The sequence below is a fragment of the Cucumis melo genome, chromosome 3 (assembly GCF_025177605.1).
Source record: "Cucumis melo cultivar AY chromosome 3, USDA_Cmelo_AY_1.0, whole genome shotgun sequence".
Taxonomy (NCBI): Eukaryota; Viridiplantae; Streptophyta; class Magnoliopsida; order Cucurbitales; family Cucurbitaceae; genus Cucumis; species Cucumis melo.
The window spans coordinates 28,980,472-29,006,048 of record NC_066859.1 but is presented as its reverse complement, the minus strand read 5'-3'; the positions used below and the strand labels follow the sequence as shown (position 1 = coordinate 29,006,048).

The 25,577-nt window shown below is 32.9% G+C and overlaps 4 protein-coding genes across 6 annotated transcripts; all 4 read right to left on the bottom strand.

The window, feature by feature from the left end:
- Window positions 1-1,259: 1,259 nt before the first annotated feature.
- Window positions 1,260-8,295, bottom strand: LOC103488006 (jacalin-related lectin 3). Of its 3 annotated transcripts, none has more exons than XM_051082359.1 (7): window positions 5,269-8,295; window positions 3,936-4,151; window positions 3,264-3,734; window positions 2,934-3,158; window positions 2,462-2,827; window positions 2,136-2,357; window positions 1,260-2,040 (listed from the first exon to the last, which is right to left on the bottom strand). In XM_051082359.1, the coding sequence occupies exons 2-7, from the start codon at window positions 4,116-4,118 to the stop codon at window positions 1,747-1,749; spliced, it is 1,761 nt and encodes a 586-aa protein (XP_050938316.1). In that variant the 5' UTR covers window positions 4,119-4,151; window positions 5,269-8,295; the 3' UTR covers window positions 1,260-1,746. The 3 variants fall into 3 exon arrangements, with proteins under 3 accessions (XP_050938316.1, XP_050938318.1, XP_050938317.1); XM_051082361.1 differs by having other exon boundaries at window positions 3,936-4,161; window positions 6,235-8,294; XM_051082360.1 differs by lacking the exon at window positions 5,269-8,295 and adding an exon at window positions 4,241-5,217.
- A 1,854-nt stretch (window positions 8,296-10,149) lies between these two features.
- LOC103488007 (thioredoxin H1-like) lies at window positions 10,150-11,260 on the bottom strand. The gene is made up of 3 exons (XM_008446537.3): window positions 11,098-11,260; window positions 10,585-10,707; window positions 10,150-10,452 (listed from the first exon to the last, which is right to left on the bottom strand). Exons 1-3 carry the CDS (start codon window positions 11,182-11,184, stop codon window positions 10,294-10,296), a joined length of 369 nt encoding a protein of 122 aa, XP_008444759.1. The 5' UTR covers window positions 11,185-11,260; the 3' UTR covers window positions 10,150-10,293.
- Window positions 11,261-15,464: 4,204 nt separating this feature from the next.
- LOC103488008 (thioredoxin H-type 1) lies at window positions 15,465-16,847 on the bottom strand. The gene is made up of 3 exons (XM_008446538.3): window positions 16,534-16,847; window positions 15,954-16,076; window positions 15,465-15,815 (listed from the first exon to the last, which is right to left on the bottom strand). The coding sequence occupies exons 1-3, from the start codon at window positions 16,618-16,620 to the stop codon at window positions 15,654-15,656; spliced, it is 372 nt and encodes a 123-aa protein (XP_008444760.1). The 5' UTR covers window positions 16,621-16,847; the 3' UTR covers window positions 15,465-15,653.
- Window positions 16,848-20,276: 3,429 nt separating this feature from the next.
- On the bottom strand, window positions 20,277-24,039 carry LOC103488009 (zingipain-2). Its single transcript, XM_008446539.3, has 5 exons — window positions 23,440-24,039; window positions 22,433-22,668; window positions 22,093-22,233; window positions 21,570-22,001; window positions 20,277-20,718 (listed from the first exon to the last, which is right to left on the bottom strand). Exons 1-5 carry the CDS (start codon window positions 23,843-23,845, stop codon window positions 20,638-20,640), a joined length of 1,296 nt encoding a protein of 431 aa, XP_008444761.1. The 5' UTR covers window positions 23,846-24,039; the 3' UTR covers window positions 20,277-20,637.
- Window positions 24,040-25,577: the final 1,538 nt, after the last annotated feature.

Genomic DNA, 25,577 nt, shown 5'->3' with positions numbered 1-25,577 from the left:
CACACGCAGACACTTGGTTTTTTCTTTTTTTTTTTTTCTCTTGGATAATGTTTGGTTTAGCACTAAATCATTGTATCATATGAGAAACAATTATTTAGGAAAGAATCTAGAAGTAACACCCACCTTTCTACATAATGATTGTTTCTCATGATTTGGATTCTGGAAGAAAAAAGAAAAAAGATTACACTGATCATTAGTACAAATCACATTCCAAAATCAGATAATATATCATACATATCCTTTTGTTAATCGATTTCGTTGATATTAATTTAGTTTAGATTGAAAGTTGTAGAGATGAAAAGACAATGTTTGTTCACTACAAAACAAAACTTGAATCTTGATGCCCTGTCTTTGAAATTGATAGTTTTGTAACTTTGACGATCATAACTTTTTATCCTATTTTCCCTCTGATTTTGTCACACCAAAACGTTATTAATATTCGTATGCTTCAGTTTGTGCACAACCCATTGAACCTCGCTTTCCAAAGCCCCATTTATCATTTGAGGAATTTTGGCCCACGACCATCTACCTAGGCCCAAATTAATTAATTTTTCCAATCACATAATACCTGGTGAAAGCGAGCTATAATGGGTAACAATTTTAATAATTATTTAGTATATAGCAATATTTTTTAAAAATTGTAAATACAGCAAAGTCTATCGCTTATAAATTTCTATCGTTGATAGACTCTTATAATTTATCTGTGATTGACCAATATTTAGTATATAGTCTATCAATGATAAACTCACATCATCGATAGAATTTGACAAATTTGCTATATTTACAATTTATGTTGCTATATATTTAATTATTTTGAATTTAATTGTTATGTTTGTAATCATCCTTACTGTTAAAGAAAAATCATGGAGTGTATAATAAAATAGTTAAAAAATTATAAATATAACAAAATCTATCAGTGATAGAATTAGAGTTATATTCTATACTAGCAATATAGTTTATCTAGTCTTGAAAGTTGAATCAAATTTTGATATATTTGTAAATATTTTTATACTGTGTTAATACATTGTACTAAAGTTAGTTTATGTCACATATGTTGTCTAGGTTGGCTCTTTTTTCTACTTCCTTTGTCATAGGTTTGATAGCAGAGATGGAAAAATTCAAATAATAGATCTCTTGATTGCTAATATGTATGACTAGTTTGATAACTGAGTTTAATTTAATTTATATTTTGATTAAAGGAATGATATTCTAAAAATTATTTCATCTACCTCTAACAAAAAACAAAAAGTCTATAATAGTGTCTTAAAACTTAACCACAATTCATATTTGTCCACTAATGTGACCAATCATCCCCTCACCTCATTACAACATAATATTATATCACAATATTACACATAATCAACACACCTCCAGAAATAACTTTTGACCTACTTGGAATGACTTTTTAATACACTTAAAAAAAGTCACTCAATATGCTTTATCACATTCAATTTTTATTACATTTCACAAACAGTATCAACTCGTTTGGGAAGGTTTAATCTACAGATGAAAAGGATAAGAGGATGGAGGATGTTTAGAATGATCAAACTAAGTGATGTTTGTAAGAGAGGGAATATGAAATATCATATCCAGAAATAATATGATAAGCGTCATTGATTAGGCCAAACATTCTTTTCCATGCAAATGGAAGACAAGGAAAAGTTGAAAGAATCTCACTTTTCCAGAATTGATTATTAACGTAATCATATTGCTCCATCCCCAGCTTTATTAATTCTCAGTTTCATATCAGAACAGTTTGAAAAAGGACGACCTGGATGCCCTTTGGCTTCCTAGCCAGTGTTGCATGTGAACTCCAATGGCGTCCAAATACAAGCTGCTTCTCCCATGGAAGCCAACTACTTTGCCCTCTGTCGTCGTTGACGTGAAAAACGACCCTACCTCCTCCCCAAAAGGACCGAACTTCCCCCTGCTTGTGTGAAATGTAAGCGACTTTACAGCTTGTTGTCTCTCGTCTTTACCGATGTAACCGTAATATCCTGATATACATGTTAACACTTCATGTGGATAATCCAATTTTACCTGTAAACACAGCCAGAATAAATTTTAGTTGATTGTGGATGTAATATATATTGGCAGGTAAAAGAAACTGTTGAAGGTGTTGCATTTATCGGTACCCGATGTACGTTTGTTCCACTGTTTCCTCCATGCCTAACTGACCAAACTGATTGTTTGTTTCGATCATATTCAATTTGAATCGAACAAAAAGCTTCAAGAGACCGTGTCAAGTATATCTGTTTAATGCCAGAAAATACTCCATCATCCCATGGTTTACCGCCATCTCCGCCCCATGGTCCAGGTCCACAGGGTGCTGGTTTTTTAACTACACCACGAGCAATCTATGAAACATATAATCAATCCATAAGCCTTTCATGACCATACTTATATTAGCTTCCTCTGTTTTTTCAGTTGTAAGAAACATCTAAAATGATTAGCAGAATACCTCTTCAAGTGCTCCTTTTGAAGGTGCTAGTTTCATAGTCCAAGGGGCATTACCATTTTCAAGAAGTGGCGGTGCAGCAGGAATAATATCACTGGCGGGAGGACGTGACAGCGGGGTCACCTTTCCTTCAACTAAGTGCACACCAAGAGCATCTAGGAACAAACCTTTCCTTCCATGAAATCCAACAATCTTCCCCTCCTTGACGTTGGTACTAAAAGGCGTTCCTTGTGCCTCTCCAAATGGTCCATACTTCGCTTTTGTAGTATGAAATGAGAGTGACTTGATAACATTAGGTCCCATGTACATGACAGGCCCATAGTGTCCAGTTACATGAGTCAAGATTTCATATGGATAATCAAAGATAACCTGCAAAATCCTCGTTACGAGTTATGATTAAGAGAGATGAAAGAGAGTCATAATAGAATGGTGAAACTGCATGCCTTCCAATCCAAAATATGCAGGAAATTCTCACCTTGTCATATTTGAACCCTCCCGCTCCACCTGCCCGTGTTCCCCATATAGATTCTTCATCGCAAGCATACAGAACTCTTATATATACAATTCCAACATTGCGCGACACATTAATTTGTCTAATACCAGAGTAACATCCATCATCAAATATTGTTCCACCCGAGCCGCCCCAGGGTCCACATGGTACCACATTTTCGACTTTAGACGGTCCCTTCTTAACAGGCCTCTGAGATGACCATCACCAACCGTTATTTGAGTCCAATTTTTACAAGGGGAAAAGTTTACTTGAAACAAGACAAAAAGGCATAAACAAAAGAAAGTTTTATCCCACCTTAATTGTGGATTCATCATCACTTGATTCTGAGCTCGAGGAACTAGATACTTGTTTTGAGATAGTAGTTGGAAGAGGTTTTTTGAATTCATCCTTCTGCCTGACAGCAAGAACAATATCATAATTTTGGCCAACACTTCCTTGTATAATTGAATACCCTTCATTTTCAGTCTTACTAGCAAGATGGTCCTGTGATTGAATCATTGCTTTAGATGGTGATTGTATAGCCATAGGCTTTAGATAAACTCCAATGGCATCCAGGTACAATCCACTCCTGCCATGGAACCCTACAATCTTGCCCTCAGTCGTTGGAAAAGAGAAAACTGTTCCTTGTTCAACCCCATAAGGTCCGTACTTCTTTTTGTTGCTCATAAAAGTCAGGGATCGAACAAACACTTTGTCAAATGACACAAAGCTACCATAGTATCCACGGATCATAGTCAAGTACTCATCCGGAAAATCAAGCTTCACCTGTAAACCAAAAATGAAAACTTAGTAGCTAGTACACACAGAGACTCTTGTATTCTTCATCAATAATCAAACTAAAACCGACTTGAAACGTCATTTAAGTATCATGTGGAAATTACAGTTTCATTTAAAAGAAGTAAAGGACTCGAGATGTTTCAAAATTATTGAGCAAACAATCAATGATCCAACAAAGTATGAAGCTACCGTGTCTGTTTTAGTGCCACCATTTCCTCCATGTCTATCTGACCAAATTGAACTTCCCTTCACATCATATTGAATCTTAATGGAGTCGATACCAGCTCCATGGCAAATTACCAACTGCCTGATAGTTGAATAAACTCCATCATCCCAGTTATTTCCAGCTGGTCCCCCAAAAGGACCAGCCATGATTGGCTTGATTTTTCGAGAATCATCAAAACTCTGAGAAAAAACAAACCTCAAACTAGTTGTAGAGAATAAAAAACAAGTGAATGCAATCAAATAATACAAAGCAAATGAATAGCACCTACCATTCTTGTTACAGAAACAAAAGACTAGAAAAGTGAGAGGAGGAACAATTTTCTTGAACTTCAATGCCTGAGCGCAATCGTAGTGTGCAAAGCAGACTGTGAGGAATTTATTTGAGCAAAAAAGGGGTGGAGTACAGAATCAAGGTTTCAAAAGCTTTTTCAAATGATGGGAGGAGATAGATTCCAGTTTTCACTAAGGAGGGGAAAGATTTAGTAGACAAGAATCTGATCCCTGGATAGAATAGAAAAATGAAATCTAATATTTTTTTTAAAGAAAAAAATAGTGGCGTTTCCCAATGGATTCTAATCTGTTTGGTAGCACTATTATTCTCTCATCTCCATGAATCACTTCATTTTCAATTAAAATATGGTGAGTTCTCTTATTTTTCTATGTATGCCACCCTAACTAGAGTCCCACCAGCTATTTGTTCGGCATATTCCACCTAATTAGCAAACAATGACGACGAGAGTTTAATCTAGTGAAATTTGAAAATTTGAACTGAATAGTGACTTATGCATGGATGAATTCCCATCCCATCCGTATCTCAGTTTTTTCTCTACATATCAACCCCTTCCCGGGCCTTCCCCACTCTCTGAGAAGGAGCGCATATTACTCTACATCCTTTAATCTTGTTTAGATATACAAGCTTTCTTGATATGTGGTAACCATCACTTTCTAGATTTATGTCCAATTGGTATGGTGCCTCGCAACATGGTAATAACGGAAATCATGAAGGACTAGGACTAGATCAACCAAGGAAATTTCTCCATAACTTCATCAAAATGCTAGGGGTATAGTATCAAGGATAATTTCAACCTAAATGTGTCATGTCATTACACACTTGCAAGAAACAGTAAGCTATGCACCCGAACAAGCATGCAATGTCTATATGCTCCACTAACCACTGTTAAGAATCTATACGAATTACATTAATAAATAAATAAAATTATGAGTACCACAAACAAATATTTAAAACTTAGTAGGTTCCAATCAAATTTATTCGGTTACCTATAAATAGATCACATACCTGTCAAAGTGTATTGAACAATTCATTCTCAGCCAAACTCTACAGGAATCAGTCTAAACAATCTTCAGAAATGCTCATTCCTTGAGATTTAATTTCATCTGTTCAATCAACTACCCTTTTCCATTAACGGGAATTTGATACTAAGAACAACTTCCACGTAGTGCTGAAGGCTACCAATAATCCCCACAAGAACAGTGACCATTTTTGAAATGGTGCAAGCATTTTGAGTGGCTTAAATATATTTCACATTCATAAGCCGCTGAGATATACTTGGCCATCTGATGACAGTCGGCGCACATTCTTAAGTTTTTCACAATCTTTATACTTTTGCGTGTGTGAGATGAGCCAATAAGGCCAAAAGCAAATGCAAATTTTTCACAGTGGAACCCACCAATTTTTTCTTCCTTCTCTTCTTCGTCAATAGAAAGCTGATGGTGATTATTCAATTTCTTTACTTTCCCTTCAATGCTCTTTATCCAAGTATTTAGAACGTCAAGTTTAGACTGGTCGCCAGTGACAAATAAATGGACTTTATTCCTGACTTCAACCCAGCACTGTGCTGTACATTTCTTCATCGCACTCTCTTTTCCAGGCTTTCTCACTTTTAGGGTTTGTTCAAATTTCCCATATAAGGCATATGCCTGCCCTAATAAACGGTATATCACATGATTATCAGGCTCCAATTCGTGTAGGCGCTTGGCTGCTTGAACTGCCAAGCGTGAGTTCCCATGAAATCTACAGGCCGTAAGTAAGCTGGTCCAGATAGAGACATCGGGTTCTATAGGCATATCTTCGATGAATTCTATTGCATCTGTAAGCCTCCCAGAACGTCCATAGAGATCTACCATAGCCAAATAATGATCTAAAGTTGGTAGAATTTGATGTTCTTCGGTGATGCTAGAAAAAACACGTCTTCCCTTGTCTACCATTCCGGCAATGCCATAGGCATGAATAATACTAGCCAGAGTACCTCGGTTTGGCCTAATTTCAAGCTTTCTCATCTGATCAAGCAATTGAAATGCAGAATCTGAACAACCATGTAAAACATATCCTGCAATAATTGAATTCCAGGTGATAATATCTTTGGATGGCATGCCATCAAAGATGGTTCTTGAATATTTAATGTTCCCTGACTTGGCGTAAGTGTCTACAAGTGAGTTTGCAACAGCTAGCTCAGATTCCAGGTTTCTGCGCAACACACAACCATGGATTTCCTTTATCTTTTTCTCTGCCATTACATTTGCACAAGCTGGTAAAATGCTCAAGATAGTCACTGAATTAGGACTAAAATTAAGAGACTGCATTTGTCGAAATATTGCTAGAGCTTTGTTCTTTTCACCAAGGTGATGGTACCCAGCAATCAGAGAATTCCAGGATGCTGTATTCCGCTTAACCCCTCCATCTTTTTCCATTATTTGAAAGAGGTTCATAGCTTGATCCTCATCTCCATTCTGTATACATCCTGATATCATCGCATTCCATGTAACAACATTAGGCATGACATTTGATTCCCTTAATCTCATAAAAAGTTCGTACGCTTTTCCACAATATCCAGCCTGACAATATCCTCCAATCATCGAGTTCCATGTATAAATATCTTTTTCTAAGATCGTGTCAAAGACATGGCGAGCAGCTTCCAATTTTCCACATTTAGAATACATATCAATAAGCGAATTCCCAACCAATATTTCACGCGCAATTCCCATTTTAATTGCAAAACAATGTATTTCCAATCCTTTTTGCAATGATTTTAAGGAAGCACAGGCTGAGGTCGCACTTGCAATAGTTATAGTATTTGGTTCAATCCCTGCCAGAATCATCTTCTGGAAGAAATCCAATGCCAGACTGATCCTGCTGCTCTGAGCAAAACCTGAAATCATTGAGGTCCAAGTATAGACATCAGGCGCTAAACCCACACTCTCCATCTTCTTCTTCAAGTCTATAACAAGATTGCAATTCCCCAACTGGCTATAACTTGAAATCATTATGTTATAAGTAACCAAACCCGGTTTGAATCCTTGATTGCTCATCGTGTCAAGTAATCTCCTAGCTTCGTCACCTTTTCCCTTCTGGCAACAACCAGCTATCATAGCATTCCAAGAGACCCCATCTCTTTCGTCCATGTTCCCAAAGAACTTCCTAGCTAGACTCAACTTCCCACATTTGACAAATGCCGTCAAGATAGAATTGCTCACACGCAAATAACAACTCAACCCACATCGAATACCGAGAGAATGTATCAACTTCACAGTTTCAAGATCCTCGCAATTCCCACAAGCCTGTAGTATTTTTGGGAAAAGAAAGGCATCAGGCAGCACCCCATCTCCCATCATCAAAAAGAAAAGTTCAACTACTTCTTTCCATCTCTGTTCTCTCGAATATGCCCCTATCATTGCCGACCAAGTATACAAATTTCTCTCCTGCATTCCATCAAACACCTTGCGTGCATCCTTAAGACACCCACATTTCGCATACATACTTACTAGCTTTGTCTCAACAAATGGGTTTACCTGATCGACTAAACCCATACGAACATGAAGCTCACGACCCAGTTCAATAGAACCCGCATCTATGCAAGTTTGAAGCAAGTTGATATACGTGTTGGTGCTTAACTTAGACCCACGTTTAGACATTGAATCGATGGCTGTTATGGCTTCACGGAGTAGCCCATTGCTGCAAAGGTAACTCAAATGGTCATCATTGGACTTAGAAGTAAGTTTGTAGGTGAAAAATACAGAAGTTTTAATTGGTTTTGAAGAGAATTTAAGGGGTCTGGGTTTGATAACTGAAGCAGGGACAGAAATTGGAGGGTTTGTTTGGCAAGGAATTGCCAGTTTCTCCATTGTTAATGGGAGTATAGATTTGTTCTTCTTCGTTCTTCTTCACTCCTTTGGAAAGTTGTTTGATTTACACATTGTTTTCATTAAAATTATGAAAAGAAGATTAGAAGATTGGAAGATTAGAAGATCAGAAGATGGCGCAAGTTGTGGACGTGGCGCCTTCTCCACCGGCTCTACTGGATGGGGTTATCACATACTCTCTCTTCTTTCTAACATTATTCTATTTTTGTTAAATATTTTTACGTTTAACAATCGAGTCCTTTCTTACACCTTTTTCGTTGATGGAGACGAAAGTATACTAACTATACACTATACTCATCTAATACAATTTCCATCTTAGCCTTTGGCTTGCCTTCAACCTTATAAAATTGATTTTTTTTTTTTTTTTTTTTTTTTACATTCTCATCAAGCTTACTCCAAAAATTTAATAAGCCATCAATGCATATTGCTCATGTGGGTAATTGAATATAAAAATTTAATGTAGAATCGTGAAATAATTTAAACCTGACCTATGGAAATTATGGTTCGATTGCAAATTGAATTTTGAAAACCTAATCTAACCCAACAAATTAGGAAACTGTATTATTATTATGAGGAATTTACTGTTGTAACTTATCGATTTAATTATAATACTGGAATGAATTTTTCTTCCTTTTTTTTTTTTTTTTTTTTTTGATATTTTCATCCATAGCAAAAATGATTAATTTGTTTAGATCAAAAGCTTCCATTTTGACATTTTAACATTTTACTATATTTGAAAATATTTATAGATTTGATCATTTAAAATAATTTTTTTAGAGTTTTTATTTATTAATTAGTTTTTTTAAGGAATTAATTTTATTTCAAAATGAGCAAATTATTACTTTTAGGTAATATAAATAAATATATATACAAAAATATTGAGAGAATTACTCATAAATTAGGGTCTTTTGATCTTTTCAAGTTGTATATAAAATTCTGAATCTGTTGGCTCAAACAACAATCTCCAAAAGTTTCATGATTTGTAGTTATTTGTTTATTCATTATTAGTATTATTACTATTCAAATAAAAAAGAGATTCAAACGTCTTTCAACGTTGCTCATGTCTTTTAGTTAATTGAATTGCAAACATTCAAATATAGATATACACATTACTTTTCAACAAAATATCAGATTCAGCATCTTGCCCACTACAGAAAAGGAAGTTAAGCGAACCAAAACATCACACCAAAAGGTTGAAATTCTTTCTTTAGCAAATTATCTTCTTTTTCTTAAAAAGCGATTCTCCAAAGACATCTCTTTTTATAATAAAAAAAAATAAAAAATTGAAGGTAGCACCTAATAAAAACAAATGTCATACACTAAAAAAAACAAATATAATTACTTTTTCCATCCTATGTATAGGAAGGAAGGCATGAAGATTAGGCGTTACACCTAGCCAGTGGTTTTACAAACACATTGAGAATCCCACCCACATTTCACACGGTCATGCATACTCACGTAGATTCCCTTTGGCCTTTGCTAGCAAACAAAACAAACATTAACATTAAAATATTGTTAGCAAATCATCATTTTGCTTGTTCTTCACACTTGTCTAATAGATTTAAGGCTATAGTCTACCCTCCAAATGCAACTATTATAACCTACCTACATATTGTAATATCTAATAATCCAACACTCCAAACAATCCTTGAATCACTAAACTTTCGATCAATTTATGTACCATATAAATCAATTAATCTATCCAATATCCGAAGACATTCACAAACCTATTAGAGACATAAATTTCAATTCTACGACAATGATACAAAATTCAAAGTTCCTCCCTGCCCTATAGACACAAAATAAAATCGAAAGTTACTGTACAGCAAATAGTAAACAACTGCAGGAAGAACAATGAGTAAAAACAAAGTTCTTACGGCAGATTGCCGATAGAATGTGCAAATTCATGCGACATCATAGTTCAACGAACTCCTTTCCCTATTTGTTATTCCATGATGAAACCTGCAAATTCTATAGTATAACAAGCACCAAAGAGAATCATATATTTGAGAGTTGCACATATTATCCAAACTTCTTTAAAGGGAAACCAAGAACAGCAAATATCTTCAAACTCGTTGTTGTGAAATTCATAAAAAGAACAAACTAGAAACCAGAATCAACATTACACCATACTGATAATAATAACAAGGGCAGGCACGTTCCTCTAAGCAGTAGAAGTGGCAGCAGCTGTTGAAGTTTTAAGCTCTTCTATTTTCTTCAACAGTGCCGCTCTATCAGCACCAACAATCTTGTGAAGTGTTTCCCCTCCTTTCACAAAAACAAACGTCGGCATTGCATTAATCTTCCACTCGCTAGCGATAGCCTACAGAGAGAAACAGAATCCATTGTTTAGGGAAAGAAAAGAGGAATAATCAAAACAAAAAGAATACACTAAACTACTGCAACAATATCTTGTACGAGAACTATTGAAAATCAAAAGGTTAAATATGTTTACATTCAATTCATCGACGTCCACTTTCAAGAACATGACACCGGGATGATTCTTAGCCAATTCGGAGAAATATGGAGCAATTGTACGGCATGGACCGCACCAGGAAGCAGTAAAATCCACCACAACCTATCAAGAAAACTCTAGAAACATCAAGCACAAAGAAATGAACACAAACTGTAATACAGAATCACTGGGAGTTCGTTTAACGCCAAATAGCACAATCAAGGTCCAAGTTAACGAAAAGCGTAACAGAGAAGGATTAAGATCAGGAGGAATACAAATCGATCAAAAGATTCATCAATTTCAACACACGACCATTCAATCTAGATAAATCGAATATATAAACTAGTATAAGAGATCAGAAACCCTAGCGAATCCATCGCGACTTATATACCAAGACAATGAACAATCACCTAAGAGGAAAAAGGAACAACAGGACGTGAAATTCGAAAATTCTACGGGAATCAATTGAAATAATGTAGAAAATGAAGTGAGAGATTAAAAAAAAAGTTATACCAATTTTCCAGATTCCTTGGCTTTGGCCAATAGAGCATCCCATTCAGATTGCTTATGGCATGCAATAACTTGACCTTCTTCACCCATTGGTTTGAACGCAAATCACTTTTCTTCTAATATATTATTCTCCGTATCAAAAAATCGCAACAATGCAGAGAGATGCTGGCGATGGGATGTTATTTATAGTCAGGGTGGGCTCCAGTTTTTCAACTTTTACTAAATTGCCCATTCTTTCGTCGTTTTACTACCATAATGCCATCGAATTGAAAAATTAGGGCTGGATGCCTAAATTTTCGGAACTACTTTTCTCTTAGCTTTTAATTTTTGATCATTTTGTTTTAATTTAATCTCTTGAATTTGTCATTTTTTTACTACTAAAAAAATAATAAATTAATTAAAAAAACTGATAAATTTTGTTCTATTTTTTAATTAATTTCAACATTTTGTTATTTTTTAAAACATTTCTTTAAAATAATTATGGAGTTAAATTTTAATAAAGATAGCAAATATTAAAATCTAATTAAATATAATTCTTTTCTATTAATTAATAGGTAATACCACGGATGATACGAGTATTTAATCAATAATAAATGTTCAAAAGGTAAATCACGAAACAATAAACTCAGATTAAAACGAAAACTCAAAATTTAAACGTGAAATGTTAACATTTTGAAACTTATAAACTATATTAAATTAAAACTCAAAACTTAATTAAAAATATAACATTTCTAAACTTAATGACTGTAAATAGAAAAACAAGCAAAAAAAATATATCAAATAAATCTTACACCTATTTTATAATTTAATATATCTTCTTTTTAGTAGTGCTTTGTTCTTCCTTTTCATTTTTTTTTTTTTTTGTAATATAAATTTAACCTAATTTTAATTTACATCTCCTACAATAAAATTTGTCCAATATGGTTCCAACTTCCTCAATAATTTATTCATTTGGTTATCACGATGCCAATAATTAGGATAGAATGGAATAACTTTAGGCTAATACAAAGGACTAAAATTGAACTTCTTGAGTTGATGCTTAAGAATAAATTTTAAATTTTGGAAAGTTCTAACATATGTCTAGGCTTTCAAATTTGTATTTAATTAATAGATTAATCGACCAAAATATCTAGTAAATTCCTAAAGATTCATAACAAATCTACGAATTTTAAAAGTACTATGAATAAATAAAGAACATACAAATTTGAAATTTTGAAAATTCCAAAAAATCCAGAAAATATTTTTGCTTAGGTATAAATTTGAAAGTTTAAGTTACATTAAAAAAAAAAAAAGTTAGCATTTAAACTTGAAATTATTTTATTTAAAGTTTGTATTTATTTTGGTCATAAAACTAATATGAAAATAGAAAGAAAAAAAATAAAAAATAAAAATCCAGACAAGCTGTTAAATGTATTTAAAGTTATTTAATAAATAGAAAAACAAATTGATTAAGACAACGTATTTGATTATGTTAATGAAATATAGGATCTACATTCAAATACGAAATCAATAGACATAATTTGATCGTGAATTTGGAGTTATTAATTTGATTTTGTTTGAAAATTACGAGCCACACATAAGCTTGCAAGCTTTTAAAATTATTCTATGATATAACTACAATTAATAATAATAAACTTATTTCATTATATATGTTCCATTTAATTACTCATGATCGATAGAATTTGAAATTTCTTACTTTTTCAACTAAACGTAAATTAAAAGATTCTAACTTTATTTTTTAATTTTTAATGTAAATATTAATATCTTGGTAGGAGTGTTCATAGTATGGTGGATCAAATATTCAACCTAGTATATATGAAGGTAACCCCTTCATATTTTCAGTTTGGGTCATCGGGTTTGGCTTTTGCACAACAAAGAAATAAAGTTCGAAGAAAAAGTCCATTTTCCTTTAAAAAAAATAACAAAAAAATAGTCAATTACAACTCACTTCTATACAGTGAAGTATTGAAAACTTAAGGGGGCGTTTGGGGGAAGGGTTGAGTTATGGAGGGTTAGGGTTATGATAAACCTAGGATTATGATAAGATGTGTTTGGGGGAAGAGTTATGGAGGAAGTGTTATGATAAAATGTGTTTGGGGGAAGGGTTATGAAGGAAGTGTTATGATAATGTTTTGATAAGATGTGTTTGGGAGAAGGGTTATGATAGATTAAGAAAGAGTCGAAGAAGAGTTAAGGAAAAGTTGAAGAAGTGTTGAAGAATGATTGAGGAAAAGTTGAAGAAGGGTTGAGAAGTGTTGAAGAAGGGTTTGAGGAAGGGTTGGGCTAAAACTAGGGTTACATAACTCTTTCCCCAAACGAGGGTTGGATTACATAACCCTAATCCCCCATAACCCAACCCTTACCCCAAACGTCCCCTAAATGTTTGAGGCACATCAATGATAAAGGATTTGTTTAACCGTTCATTATAGAAAATAGATCTAATTTAAAAGTGCTATAACAAATGGTAAAATTCAAACTATTTTAGTCATTTACTTTCTCAATCCCAAAACATTAAACTTCATAATGATTTAAAAAGTTGTGAAAGAGTGCGGATGGACAATGAGGCAATAGATAGATAATGATGTATAATTTTGTATCGGATCAAATCAAACCTACCAAAAAAGGTTATGAACTTGAGAGCCAAACCAAATTTTAATTTTATCAAAACTTTCAACCATAGTTTGGGTTGAGTAGAGCAATTTGATCAAGTTATCGAGGTTTTTTAAACACTCCATGTCTTAGTTAAGTTAAATAGGTAGAATTGACAACGAGACAAACAAATACTCAGAAAAACAATTATTTAAGAGATTTTCTCTCTTAAGTTGGATTAGTTATATAGATTCACAGGGTTATTATACTAAAAGGGATTGATAATGTCCTGGATATTCCATTTGTATCAACCACTCCGAAGAAAAAGTAAAGAACAAAAGCTTAGAAATTACTTGATAGCATGAACACCCTAAATATGATTGCTATCATAACTTAAATGGTAGGGATTAACATAAAAGACTTGAAACTGAGAAATTGTATCCGTCCACCAAAAATGACCCAACCAACTACAACCAAGCACTTTAGTGCATTTCCAAAAATAAATTAAATAGCACTATTAAGTACTATTATAAGTCTAGGCAACTGAAAATTACAACAAAAACAAAGATATTTACATCTAACCAATTCAAACACCATCTTGTTTGACCAAAGTTGAATCATTTTGAAAACTTGAGAAAGAAAAATAATTTCCTTTCGAGCTCTAAAATCAAATTTCAACAAAGAAATATACATTTTGACCAATTATTTAAGAGTAATGATCAAGCTTAACCTTTACTATACATATCTACATATAGCCCAAAGGTAATAAAATGATAACTTAGTACTTTTAAAAAGATAAACTTTTTTATGGCAAAACAAGTTTTAATTGGATAGCTAATAAACTATTATGGAAATTCCTTTAGCCGAGGCCACACCAATTTTTTTTATCATTATTTAATATGCATTCAACATCTTTTAGAAAAATCTCAAATTCAATATGTAATAAAATAAAAAATAAAAACTTCTTGAGAATATTGGATCCTAAAAGTGAAAGGAAAAGAGCCATAATGTATGGATACAAAAGATGCTTAGGAATAAATTATTCCATTACCCCACCTTCAAGACTTTTATCTTTGTTCCGAATACCCCACCCCCAAAAACTTTTATCTTTGTTCCAAGAGGACAGAAACTACTGGTGTACACCACGTTGGATTAGTTTGAAGAATTTTTTTTCTGCCAGTCCGAAAATTCATCGGTTCCACGTGTTAATAACTAAAATTTCATAGAACTTAAAAGTTAAATATCAAAATCTAATATATCTATAACAAACTTCTTTTGAACAAACATGGTAACAATATAGAACAACAAAAAGATATAAACATAATACAATAATACAATCTAACTAAAAGAACATATAAAATTCAATTCAAACGAACCTAAAATTAAAACTAATCTAACCCAACCCAAACTATTTAGATTGGATAGTCCGGATCCTTTAGATGATCCATCTAACCACCCTGATGCAGACACCTATTGGTTATTTTCCTCCTCTCTCATCCCATTTCCTCATACGGAAGGACCCCTAAATCTAGACCAGAAAACGACAAGTCCTCCAAAATTTAAGATCTTATCTAACCTGATTAAGCATAAAACATAACGGACAACCAAACACAAAAACATGAGAATTTCAAGCAACCATAAAACTTACAAGTCTTACATATTTCCGAAGACTTCCCGGGGAAAAAGAGAAAGAAAAGCAAAAGTAAACTGCTTTTTTAGATGTTCATTCTCTTTCTTCTATCAAGAGAAAAGAAAGCATCTACAAACTTTCAACCCACCACTTAATTCAAAAGCTCAAACAGCTAATTTATATATTAAATCTTATTATACATTTATTATTCTACAAACATTCATTAAACAAGTACACATCTCAAACATATTGTCATGAAATCCATGAAAAAACTCGAAATCAGAATCATCAACAATACACCATAACAATAAGAGGCAGAATGAGCTTCCAAGCTGACCATTTATGCAACAGAAGTTGATGGAACTGGACCGCACAACTCAGATACGTTCCTCCCCAGCCCCACTTTGTCAGCACCGACGATCCTGCGAACGCTAACTTCCTCACCATCTTTCACGAAAGCAAAGGTCGGCATTGCTTCAACTTTGAACCTCGCAGCAATTGGCTGCAAAGAAACAGGAGCCATTGTTTGAGAGAGAGAGAAAAAAAAAGATCAAATCAACAAACCAGTTCCATTCCACTTTATCAAGAGGGCATAATACGATAATTTGGGAAAAGTTGAAAAGGGCATAAATTTCTTTACTTGAACTTCATCAACGTCCACTTTCAGGAAAATGACATGGGGGTACGTCTTAGCCAACTCTGCGAATACTGGAGCAATGAAACGGCATGGTGGACACCAGGAAGCAGTGAAATCCACCACAATCTACCAAACAAAATTCTAGAAACATCAGGAACAGAGCTGAAACTATATATAACAATGAGAAGTATCCCAAAGACTTGTTCTAAAAAGGCACGAAACGAGTAACAGAGAAAAATCGAAGAGAATGATAAAATCAAAACATTCGATTATTCATCCTATTAGCAATTTCAATACTCCAAATGGAATATAACTAGTCAAAACTGAAGAAATTAAACTAATAACTAGACACGGTCAAACACAAATATCAGAAACCCTAACGAATCAATCGCGAGTTTTCCCAAATCACCGAACAGAAGAAACTCTAACAATAACCATAATAATGCAACAGAAATTGTTAAGATATGAAAGATGTTCCCATATACCTACGCATCAAATCCATAAATTCCACCGAAATCACATACGAAAAAATGTATCAAATGGAAGTAAAAATGGAGAGTACCAAAAAAACCGAAAATCATACCAGTTTACCCGTTTCCTTTCCTTTAAGTACGAGCGCGTCGAATTCCTCAACGCTGTGAATCCCAATCACTTGCCCTTCTTCGGCCATTGAGAATCTAACAAGAATCTGTTTTGTTCTGCAAAAGTCTACGCTGCGTTTGAAAAGGAACCGATGAAGAGAGACGAGAAGGGGGACGAGGATTTATATAGGCAAAGCAAAGGGGAATACACTTTTACCAAAATACCCTTATACTTGACCTTTATTACGGGGTGGGTAACCGTGTGGACAGAATTGTCTATACGTGAGGGCATATGGCAAAAAATGTGAATGCATTTTCTCCTTAATAATGTCGTTTCTTCCAAATGTGAATAGGGAAATAAATAATACAATAAAGCAAAGAGAATAAAAAACACACACAAACACTGTTTTCAATTTTTATTTTTAAATATCAGTTTTCAAAATTTCATTTCCATGTGTCGGTGGATTATAATAAAAATATTTTGGATTTGACTTAAAAAATATATTTTCTTTTCAGAAAAAATATTTTTATTTAATTTTTTGGTTAAATTTCTTTCAAGATGATTTTGTTTTTAATTAAATATTTAAAAATATACTTTTAATATAGTTTAACAATATGCTATTTTTAAATATATCAAAACAAATTAAAATATAATAAAATATCATTATTCATTTAAAATAATTTATTTGGCATTACTAAAATGGTTTTACTAAAAATATAAAATAACATAGATCATATAAAACAAAATTGAGCGCATTTAAATTTTTTTCCATAAGGACAAAATGAATCATAGGTGTGGGAAATAGGCGGAATTATCATTAAGGTTTTTGAATTATGACGTGGGCTTATCTCACATGTGAATTTGGCTTCGTTGATGTGCAACAATTATCACTTTTTCAAAAAATATTTTAGAGAAAATTGAGAATTGTTCTAAATAATATCTTCATAGTTTATTAGCATTCACCAAAACATTTATAAACGATATTTTACTATATTAATAAATTTATTTATACTATATTTAAAAAACGATTTTGTCATTATAAATATATAATTTATTCATTAAAAATGTAATAAAGTAAAATATATTTAATTTAATACTAATGGACCTATATTGAATTGAAATTAGAGGTTAGAAATTTCATATTTTGTACCGTACAAAGGAATTTTGAAAAATAATAATAAAAGACGAGAAAAAAATCATTTAGACTTCGAGTGAAAATATGTTGTTCATTATTTTTTAGAATTTTTTAAATAAAAAAAAAAAAAAAAAAAAAAAAAAAAAAAAAAGCTAAATTTTTATAGGCCACTACTATATATATTATTGGAGATAAGGTTTTTATTTATTGATGTCAACTAGGAATATCTAATAAATAATAATTTAAATGAAAAACTAGTATTTAAATGCCACTAATTATATTCCATTGCACCTCTGGTTTTTAAACAATAATTGACTCTCTAAGAAGATTGGAAAATGAAATATTCTATATTCTCATTTGTGTACTTAAAAACACCCTCTCTTATTCTTCTAGATGCATTTTAATTTATTTTGATCAATATATTCTTTGATTGTTATATTTTTATGTTGAAAATGTGAATTTTAGTCATTATATTTTTATTTTTAGTTTATTTTGGTCTTAATTGGATTTGAAAATGTTTCATTTTAGTTTCTTATTAAGGTAATTGTTTTGCATGCAAAATAGTCATTATTATATAAGCATGTTTAGAAGAATATTAATCAAAAAGTTTCATTTCAAAGAACTTCCAAGTGCTTTCCTACCTGCTTTTTAAGATTTTAAAACTAGTTTTATTTGTTGACTAAAATGTCTTTTTCCTCTAGAAAAAACAACACTTTTTTTTTTTTTTTTACTGTGAAGGCAAATCAATAATGATTTTTAAAAAGTATTTATTGAAAGCAATTAGAGTTAAAACTCCAAACAACTTTTTAAATTTTGACAAAAAGTGTTTTTAAACACCTTAGAAAATTAATACAAATATACTCTAAGAGCATCCTATAGAGATATTTTTTAGTTTTGCTAATAACACTTTATGTTAACTATGGAACAAAAATGAATGTGAGCGAGATATGAGAATAATTCACAAAAGTGCTTTAAATAGCAAGAACAAGTTCCTTCAAAATTTATAAAATAAAAGAGCATCAAAACTAAAGTTGGTAGAATTAGAAAAAATAAATTTCATCCATCATGGACGGAGTTCATACTTCTCTAACTTTTGTCCTCCCAGTTGAGTATGCCACATAATAAATCTTCGAGCACCAAATGTTTATAAGAGTTCACACTTCTTCAATGAAAAACAACACTTACGTGTAATAAATTTTCACCCACAATAGACGCGGTTCTCTAATCTCCAAGCACCGTATGTATAATGAATATAAGAGTTCACACTCCAATTGATCATCGAAAAAAGTGACGTTGTTTTGAAATAAGAGGGGGAAAAAACGAAGTAGCTATTGCATGGAGTGTAGTTCTTTTTTCTAATTATCTCAACTTATAAATTTTACTCACTGGACATCTAAATTAAATTATCAATTGTGTAACTAATTAGTCAACTAAAAAATAATGGTAAGTTAACAATGTAGCTTGAATATATCTCAATTGATTAAGACATATATCTTTGACTAAGAGGTCAGACGTTTGAATTCTCTCGCTCTCATTTATGGTGGTCGAAAGAAATGTAATAATTAATAATACATTTGTAAAGAAGTGTTCTTTATTCAATTATTCATAATAAAAATATTATATTTGTCAAGTATTTTAATTATAAAATTAAAAACCATAATTTAGATTTTATTTGCTAATTGACCCAATTATATGAGTTTACGGGTTGGAGTTAATGGGCTTGATCTCTGGCCTTTTGGTGAAGAAAACAGCGACGGAGTTTTGAATTTGAGTGGGCCAAGAGTCCAATAATTGTAGGGCCTCGGCCCAGCAATGGAATCCATTTTGACTCCAAGTGGAACAAAATTATTGGGAACCTATGTTCTTCATGATTTTTCAGTTTCTTTTGCCCTTTTTTATTTTAGTTTTTAATTGGGTTTTCGGATCTCAAAATTTAATAGTTTACTAATATAAAATAATTACCCAAACCAAAATTTAAAATTTTAGTTTTAGCTTTAAAAATAAAGTAAAATCAAGTTATTATAATTCTTTTAAATTCCGTTCGAAAGTAGGTGGGCTTAAGCTGCTCAGAGCGGATGGTGAGTCTTGTCCCGCACCTTCTCTCTCGAAATCAGTGATTGAATAGATAGGAAGAATAAGGATCAATGAAGAAGGCTCCGTAGGAGTTGAGAAAGAGAAAGCGAGAACGAAGACTCAGAATGAATGAGACGAGACTGAACTTCAGAGGGGAGGGGCCCGCCCCACCCCACCGTTGCAGCTTAAGAAGAAAAAGCAGTTTCAGCTTGAGGTTCTATCTCTTGCTTTTTCAGTTTCAGTCTTTCTCCTTGCTTTAGTGGTTAGTAGTTCGATAGTAATTAACATATACCAATACCAATACTAAATATTAAAATTCAAGACTAAATGAAACCAAAATTGTATTAACACTTTATGTTATTACAGAACAAAAATGATGGAGAACGAGAATAGTTCACAAAAGTGCTTTAAACAATTAAGTACAAGTTCCTTCAATATTTACGGAATAAAAGAGCATCAAACTGCACTGGAGCATTTAGGATACCAAATAAATGAATCAAAGTTCTAAAAAAGGTAACAAGAAATAACTAACTCAATAGATCCTAATCGGTCCATAATATTAAAGATATAATCTAATACAACTTTAAGAACTTGAAAGGTAACAACCTGATCAGAAATTTGAAGAAAATAATGAGCCAGAACTTGGTAAAACTACAACCTCGACCAAGATAAGAGGCCTCCAAGGCTAATCAATGGAAATTCTTAGACCACAAAAGAAAGATAATGACATAAGGAACTTCTTAAAAAACTAGAATTTGACATGATAACGACTCAAGGAGCCTCTCAAATTGAACCTCTTTAGACTTCAAATATAGCTAAAAGGTGGTAACAAAGTGGTAACAGAAATGGCAGCCTTTATTTGTTCTATAAATGAAGCCATTTCATAGAATCCAAACCTTAGAAAGAGCTCCAAGTACCAGATGATCCGGAAGAACTCCTATTCTCAAGTACTTCCATTCGTGTACCATTCATCGTTCGCTGCCATGATGATATGAACTGTTAGTCTAAAATATGAAAAGTATATAGAGAGAACAAAGAAAAGGAAACACTTCTAACGTTTGGTTACTTCAACAATGCATTCTTGAATAATGTTATTTTGCTAGAAGTTATGCGCGGTAGTTTATTTTATTCATACACATGTAACTGTAAATGGGTAGGTGTTCAGTAAGTGTACCAATTGTCTATCAGGTTAAAGTTCTCTTGAATTTGCCTTTTCACGAGAATGTAAAGTTTTGTGGTAGGCTGATTATTTTTTGTTGTTGTTTGGAGTATCTAGATTGAGACAAATAACAACATTTGAAGGGAATGGAGAGATCAAGTGGGGATGTGTGGGGGGAGCTAGGTCTAATGCCTCGTCATAGGCGTGGTTAGTAAACTCTCTAGTATGCTCTTTTATTTTTTCTTAATGAAAATTTGAAGAAAAATGTTGTAGCATAAACACCAGAGTCCAATACAAGAGCCTCCTCATAAATAGCAGAGGAAAACCAAATAGGTAATATAGACGAAGTCTTAGCAACTTATTCAGAGAAGCAAGAAGAAAGATTACCAAAACAAATACCAAATTTCCTAAACCCCCCTGTCGCACGAGCAGGACAAGGCAAGAGTTGTAATGTGTACATCCTGACATGTAATATGTTTTTCTCTTATTTTTCCTCTCTAACATGTACTTATGCAAATGAATCAATTTCCAGATGATGGAACTTGTTTGAAGGGAGAAAAACAACATTAAGATAATAAATCTTCGAAACGCGACTAGATTTGACTTATAAGTGTAAGAATATCTTTTCATCTCAAATACCATATCAAAAGAACTAGAAAAAAGAACTAACCTTAAGGCATAGGTTCCTGTCAGTATCACAAATGGGATAATCAAAGGGGCAACAATGACGACCGTCCTTGCAACATACGGCAGAGCTCAATCCACAGCATTTCCATGATAAACAAAGGCCAAGGAATTTCTTTGCACAACAACAGGTTTCCCCAGCAGCACAGCTAGTAAGAATACTACATTTTGTTGGACCTGGAGGAGGGGAGGGAGGAGGGTTAGGACTTGTTTTAGTTGGATATGAAGCAAGCTTGTTAATTCCACAAACGCCTTCCGAATTGCCGCTGTTGCGCTGCATGTGCATGTAACCATCCATTCCCCAACTTTTACCCCATGAGTTCTTCACAATCCAATAATCAACTCCATTTTCTGAGCCATATCCTACAATCAACACAGCATGATCCAAAGAAGTTGAACACGGACCGGAGAAAATTCCCTACCAAGCAAGTAAATACAACTCATGATTTTTAGTTATAATTACGTATATGATGGAATCTCATCAAATAGCAGTTACGAGTAGGACCAACCTTCGAGTATAATTGAAAGGCTCTCTCACTGCCACATATCCCAACACTAACAGGTTGAGCTGCTACTGCTTGCAGTAATTTTCCCTCATCATTTGGAGGAATATCAGTATAGCCATCAATGGTAACAACATTCCTCTGCAGCTGCAAGCTCAATAAACATAAAATGGAAGTCAGCAAGTAATATTTTCCTATCCCCAAGGGTCCCAAAAGAGCACCCTGGTAAAGAATTATCATAAACTTTTCCACATGCTTATTCCAAGTTTACAACCCCGTTCATGTCATGATTTATTAATATTGTGAATGTGTTAGGAAAACATGAGGGAGAGATGGATTGTATCACCTTGTCCTTACGGCACGATCCATCACGACCTTGATAAGGATAATCATCCTCGGTGTCAATCCCATGGTTACTGATCACAAATTGGTATGCATAATCCATCAATCCTCCTCCGCAGCCAGAATTGTAAGATCTGTCACAATCAATTAATTCCTGTTCAGAGACACTAATAAGAGACCCTGTCATAATCTGGTTGATCCCTTCAATGGCTCCTGTAGCTGAGAAGGACCAACAAGCACCTGAAAAGTGAAAATGAGTGGTATTAGTTTTTTTTCCAAATCTGATGATGATGATGAGTAAAGCTTCCAGATAATTTGAGGCTTTTTTCCTTTTCCTTTCTTTTTTTAGAAAAGGAAAAATAATTCGAGGCTTATCATGAAGAGGTGAAAATGAAGACTGGACTTTGAAATCAACTCTGCTACTTTGGTGATCACTATCATGTTATATGATAAAATCATCGTGAGATCCAAAGCTAAACAATATACTTCGGTCGAGTCACTTCGTCCCTCTCCCTTCGGTCGAATGTTAGGTCAAATATCAATTTAAATCTTGCAATACTACTTGCAAGTACTTAAAATTTGATATAAATTTTAGGGAGGAAAAAAGTGAAGAGTGAAAGGAAGAAAATAAAAAAGTTAGACAATGGCATCGAACTAACAAAATATATGCCAAATTTGGAAAACCCAAATGAACAAAAGTGAAAAAAAGAAATCAATGCACAAAGCAAATGCTTAAACGCATATGACCAAATGTTCTGGATTAAGAAACAGAAGCACTTCTCCCCTTCTATTGACTTCTTCGTTTCTATTTGTAAGAGACAACCACATATACAGAAGTTAAAATGATGACATTTAAGAAGAATCCCATTTGTAATGGTCAAAATTAACCCTAAAGTTTTTGCTCAGATACCCGCATCCATGCCAGAAAACAGAGTAGTTCAATCAAATTCAATATTATCACTAAACAAGAAAATTTAAAAAATAAATAAATAAATAAAAGCATAAACATACCACAGCTTCCTTGATCCTTAACAGCGGTCACCGCCCCTTTCTTCCTCCAATCTAACGAATCGGGAACGTCCCGTGGAAGAGAGGGTTCTTGCGGCAGAACCGGCCGGAAGTTCCGCAAAGCAGGGGAAAAACCCAAGCGAGAGACCTTAAACTCATGGTGGGTAAGATCAGCATAAGAATTTAGAGAAAGAGTATAAGAAGAATTGCCCAAATTGTTGTGATGGGTAACAAATTCATAGTTATCGGCAAACACACTGAGCCTGTATAGCTTTTCTTCGGCGGATGAATACGATTTCCCATGCTCTGTACACCAGATTTCGAAAAGCTCCGAAACATTCGAAGTAGCAAAAAGAGGTCGGAAAAAGAGGAGAAAGAGAGTCAGAAAATGAAAAGCGAAGTTGCCCATATCTTCCCTTGTCGAGATATTACCGCACCGTTGTCGGGTTAGTTGGCATCCCAACGACGGGCGACGGAGATAGGTGTGATGAAATAGGCAGGGGATTGGTTACTCGATCTTCGATGAACAAGACTCCGAACCAATTGAAAACTGACAAGAGCCTGATCTTAAACAGGAACATGTTTTAAATCGTGCGAATTTTAGTGACTTTGATTTTTTTTTTATTTTTTTTAGATATTTTCCAGAATGATCTTGAAATGTTTGTCCTCAATTCCTAATCATACTTTGCTGTAAATCATCTACGAGTTTTGTTTTGGACTTCAAATGGTTGAGAAAAACTAACATTTTTTTTTCTCTTTTTCTTTTTCTAATTTCACCCCACTTAAAAGTTAAAATAACGTTTTAAATATATTTTAATCCATTTTCATAAAAAATGGTTTAAGTAGAAATTAGTTTTAGAAAAAAACTCATTTTAATAAAATAAAACCGACTCTTATTTGTTGATAATATCTCTATATATTTATATATATATATTTGAACCAATTGAACTATCATCAAATTAATTATAAGGAGAATAATTGTTACGTTGTAAGTCAAAACCAACTCATATTCTCTTTTGAAATCAAATTCAAGAGTTGATAGCATTAGAAAACAATAAATACGTGTAATAAATTTCCACCTCAACATAGGCGTGGTTCTATATTCTCCAAATATCATTTGTATATCATAAGAAAGTGACATTGTTTTGAAATAAGAGGGGGAAAAACGAAGTCACTAGTGCATGAAGTGTAGGTTTTTTTTTTTCTTTTTCTAATTATATCAACTTATATATTTCTGACATCGAAGTTAAATTATTAATTGTGTAAATAATTAGTCGACTAAAAAATAATAGTAAACTAACAACGTGAGTTTAAATATAACTCAATTGATTAAGACATATATCTTTGACTGAAAAGTCACATGTTTGAATTATTCGGCACTCATTAATAGTTAAACAAAATTAATAATTAATAATAGTTAGTGTAAAGAAGAGTTATTTATTCAATTATTTATAATAAAAATACAATATTTTGTTATTTATTTTAATTGTAAAATTTAAAATCATATTTAGGATTTCTTTTCTAATTGACCAAATTATATGAATTTACGAGTTGGAGTGAGTTAATGGGCTTGACCTCTGGCCTTTTGGTGGAGAAAACAGAAACGGAGTTTTGAATTTGAATGGGCCAAGAGTCCAATAAGTGTAGGGCCTCGGCCCAGCAATGGAATGCATTTTGACTCCACCAAGTGGAACAAAATTATGGGGAACCTATGTTCTTGATGATTTTTCAGTTTCTTTTGCCCTTTTTTATTTTAGTTTTTAATTGGGCTTTCGGATCTTGAAATTTTAATATTTTAAGTTTTTAAAATTGATTTCAATTCAACCATTGTAACTTAAGATTTGAATTTCGTTTCAAATTTATTAATCTTTTAATTTTGATTTTCTTACTAAATACTAACATCAATTGTTAATTCTGATGTACTACACTTAATTTAAAATAGTTACTTAGCAAAATTTTAAAAATTTAGTTTTAATAGTTAGAATACAATAAAATCAATTTATTATAATTCCTTTAAATTAATTAATCGATACCAATATTAGAAATTAAAAGTGAGTTTTTGATTAAAAAAAAAAAGAAATTAAAGGTTAAATGTGAAATTTTTGATAGAATGGAAATCTTAAAAATAAAAATGTAACATT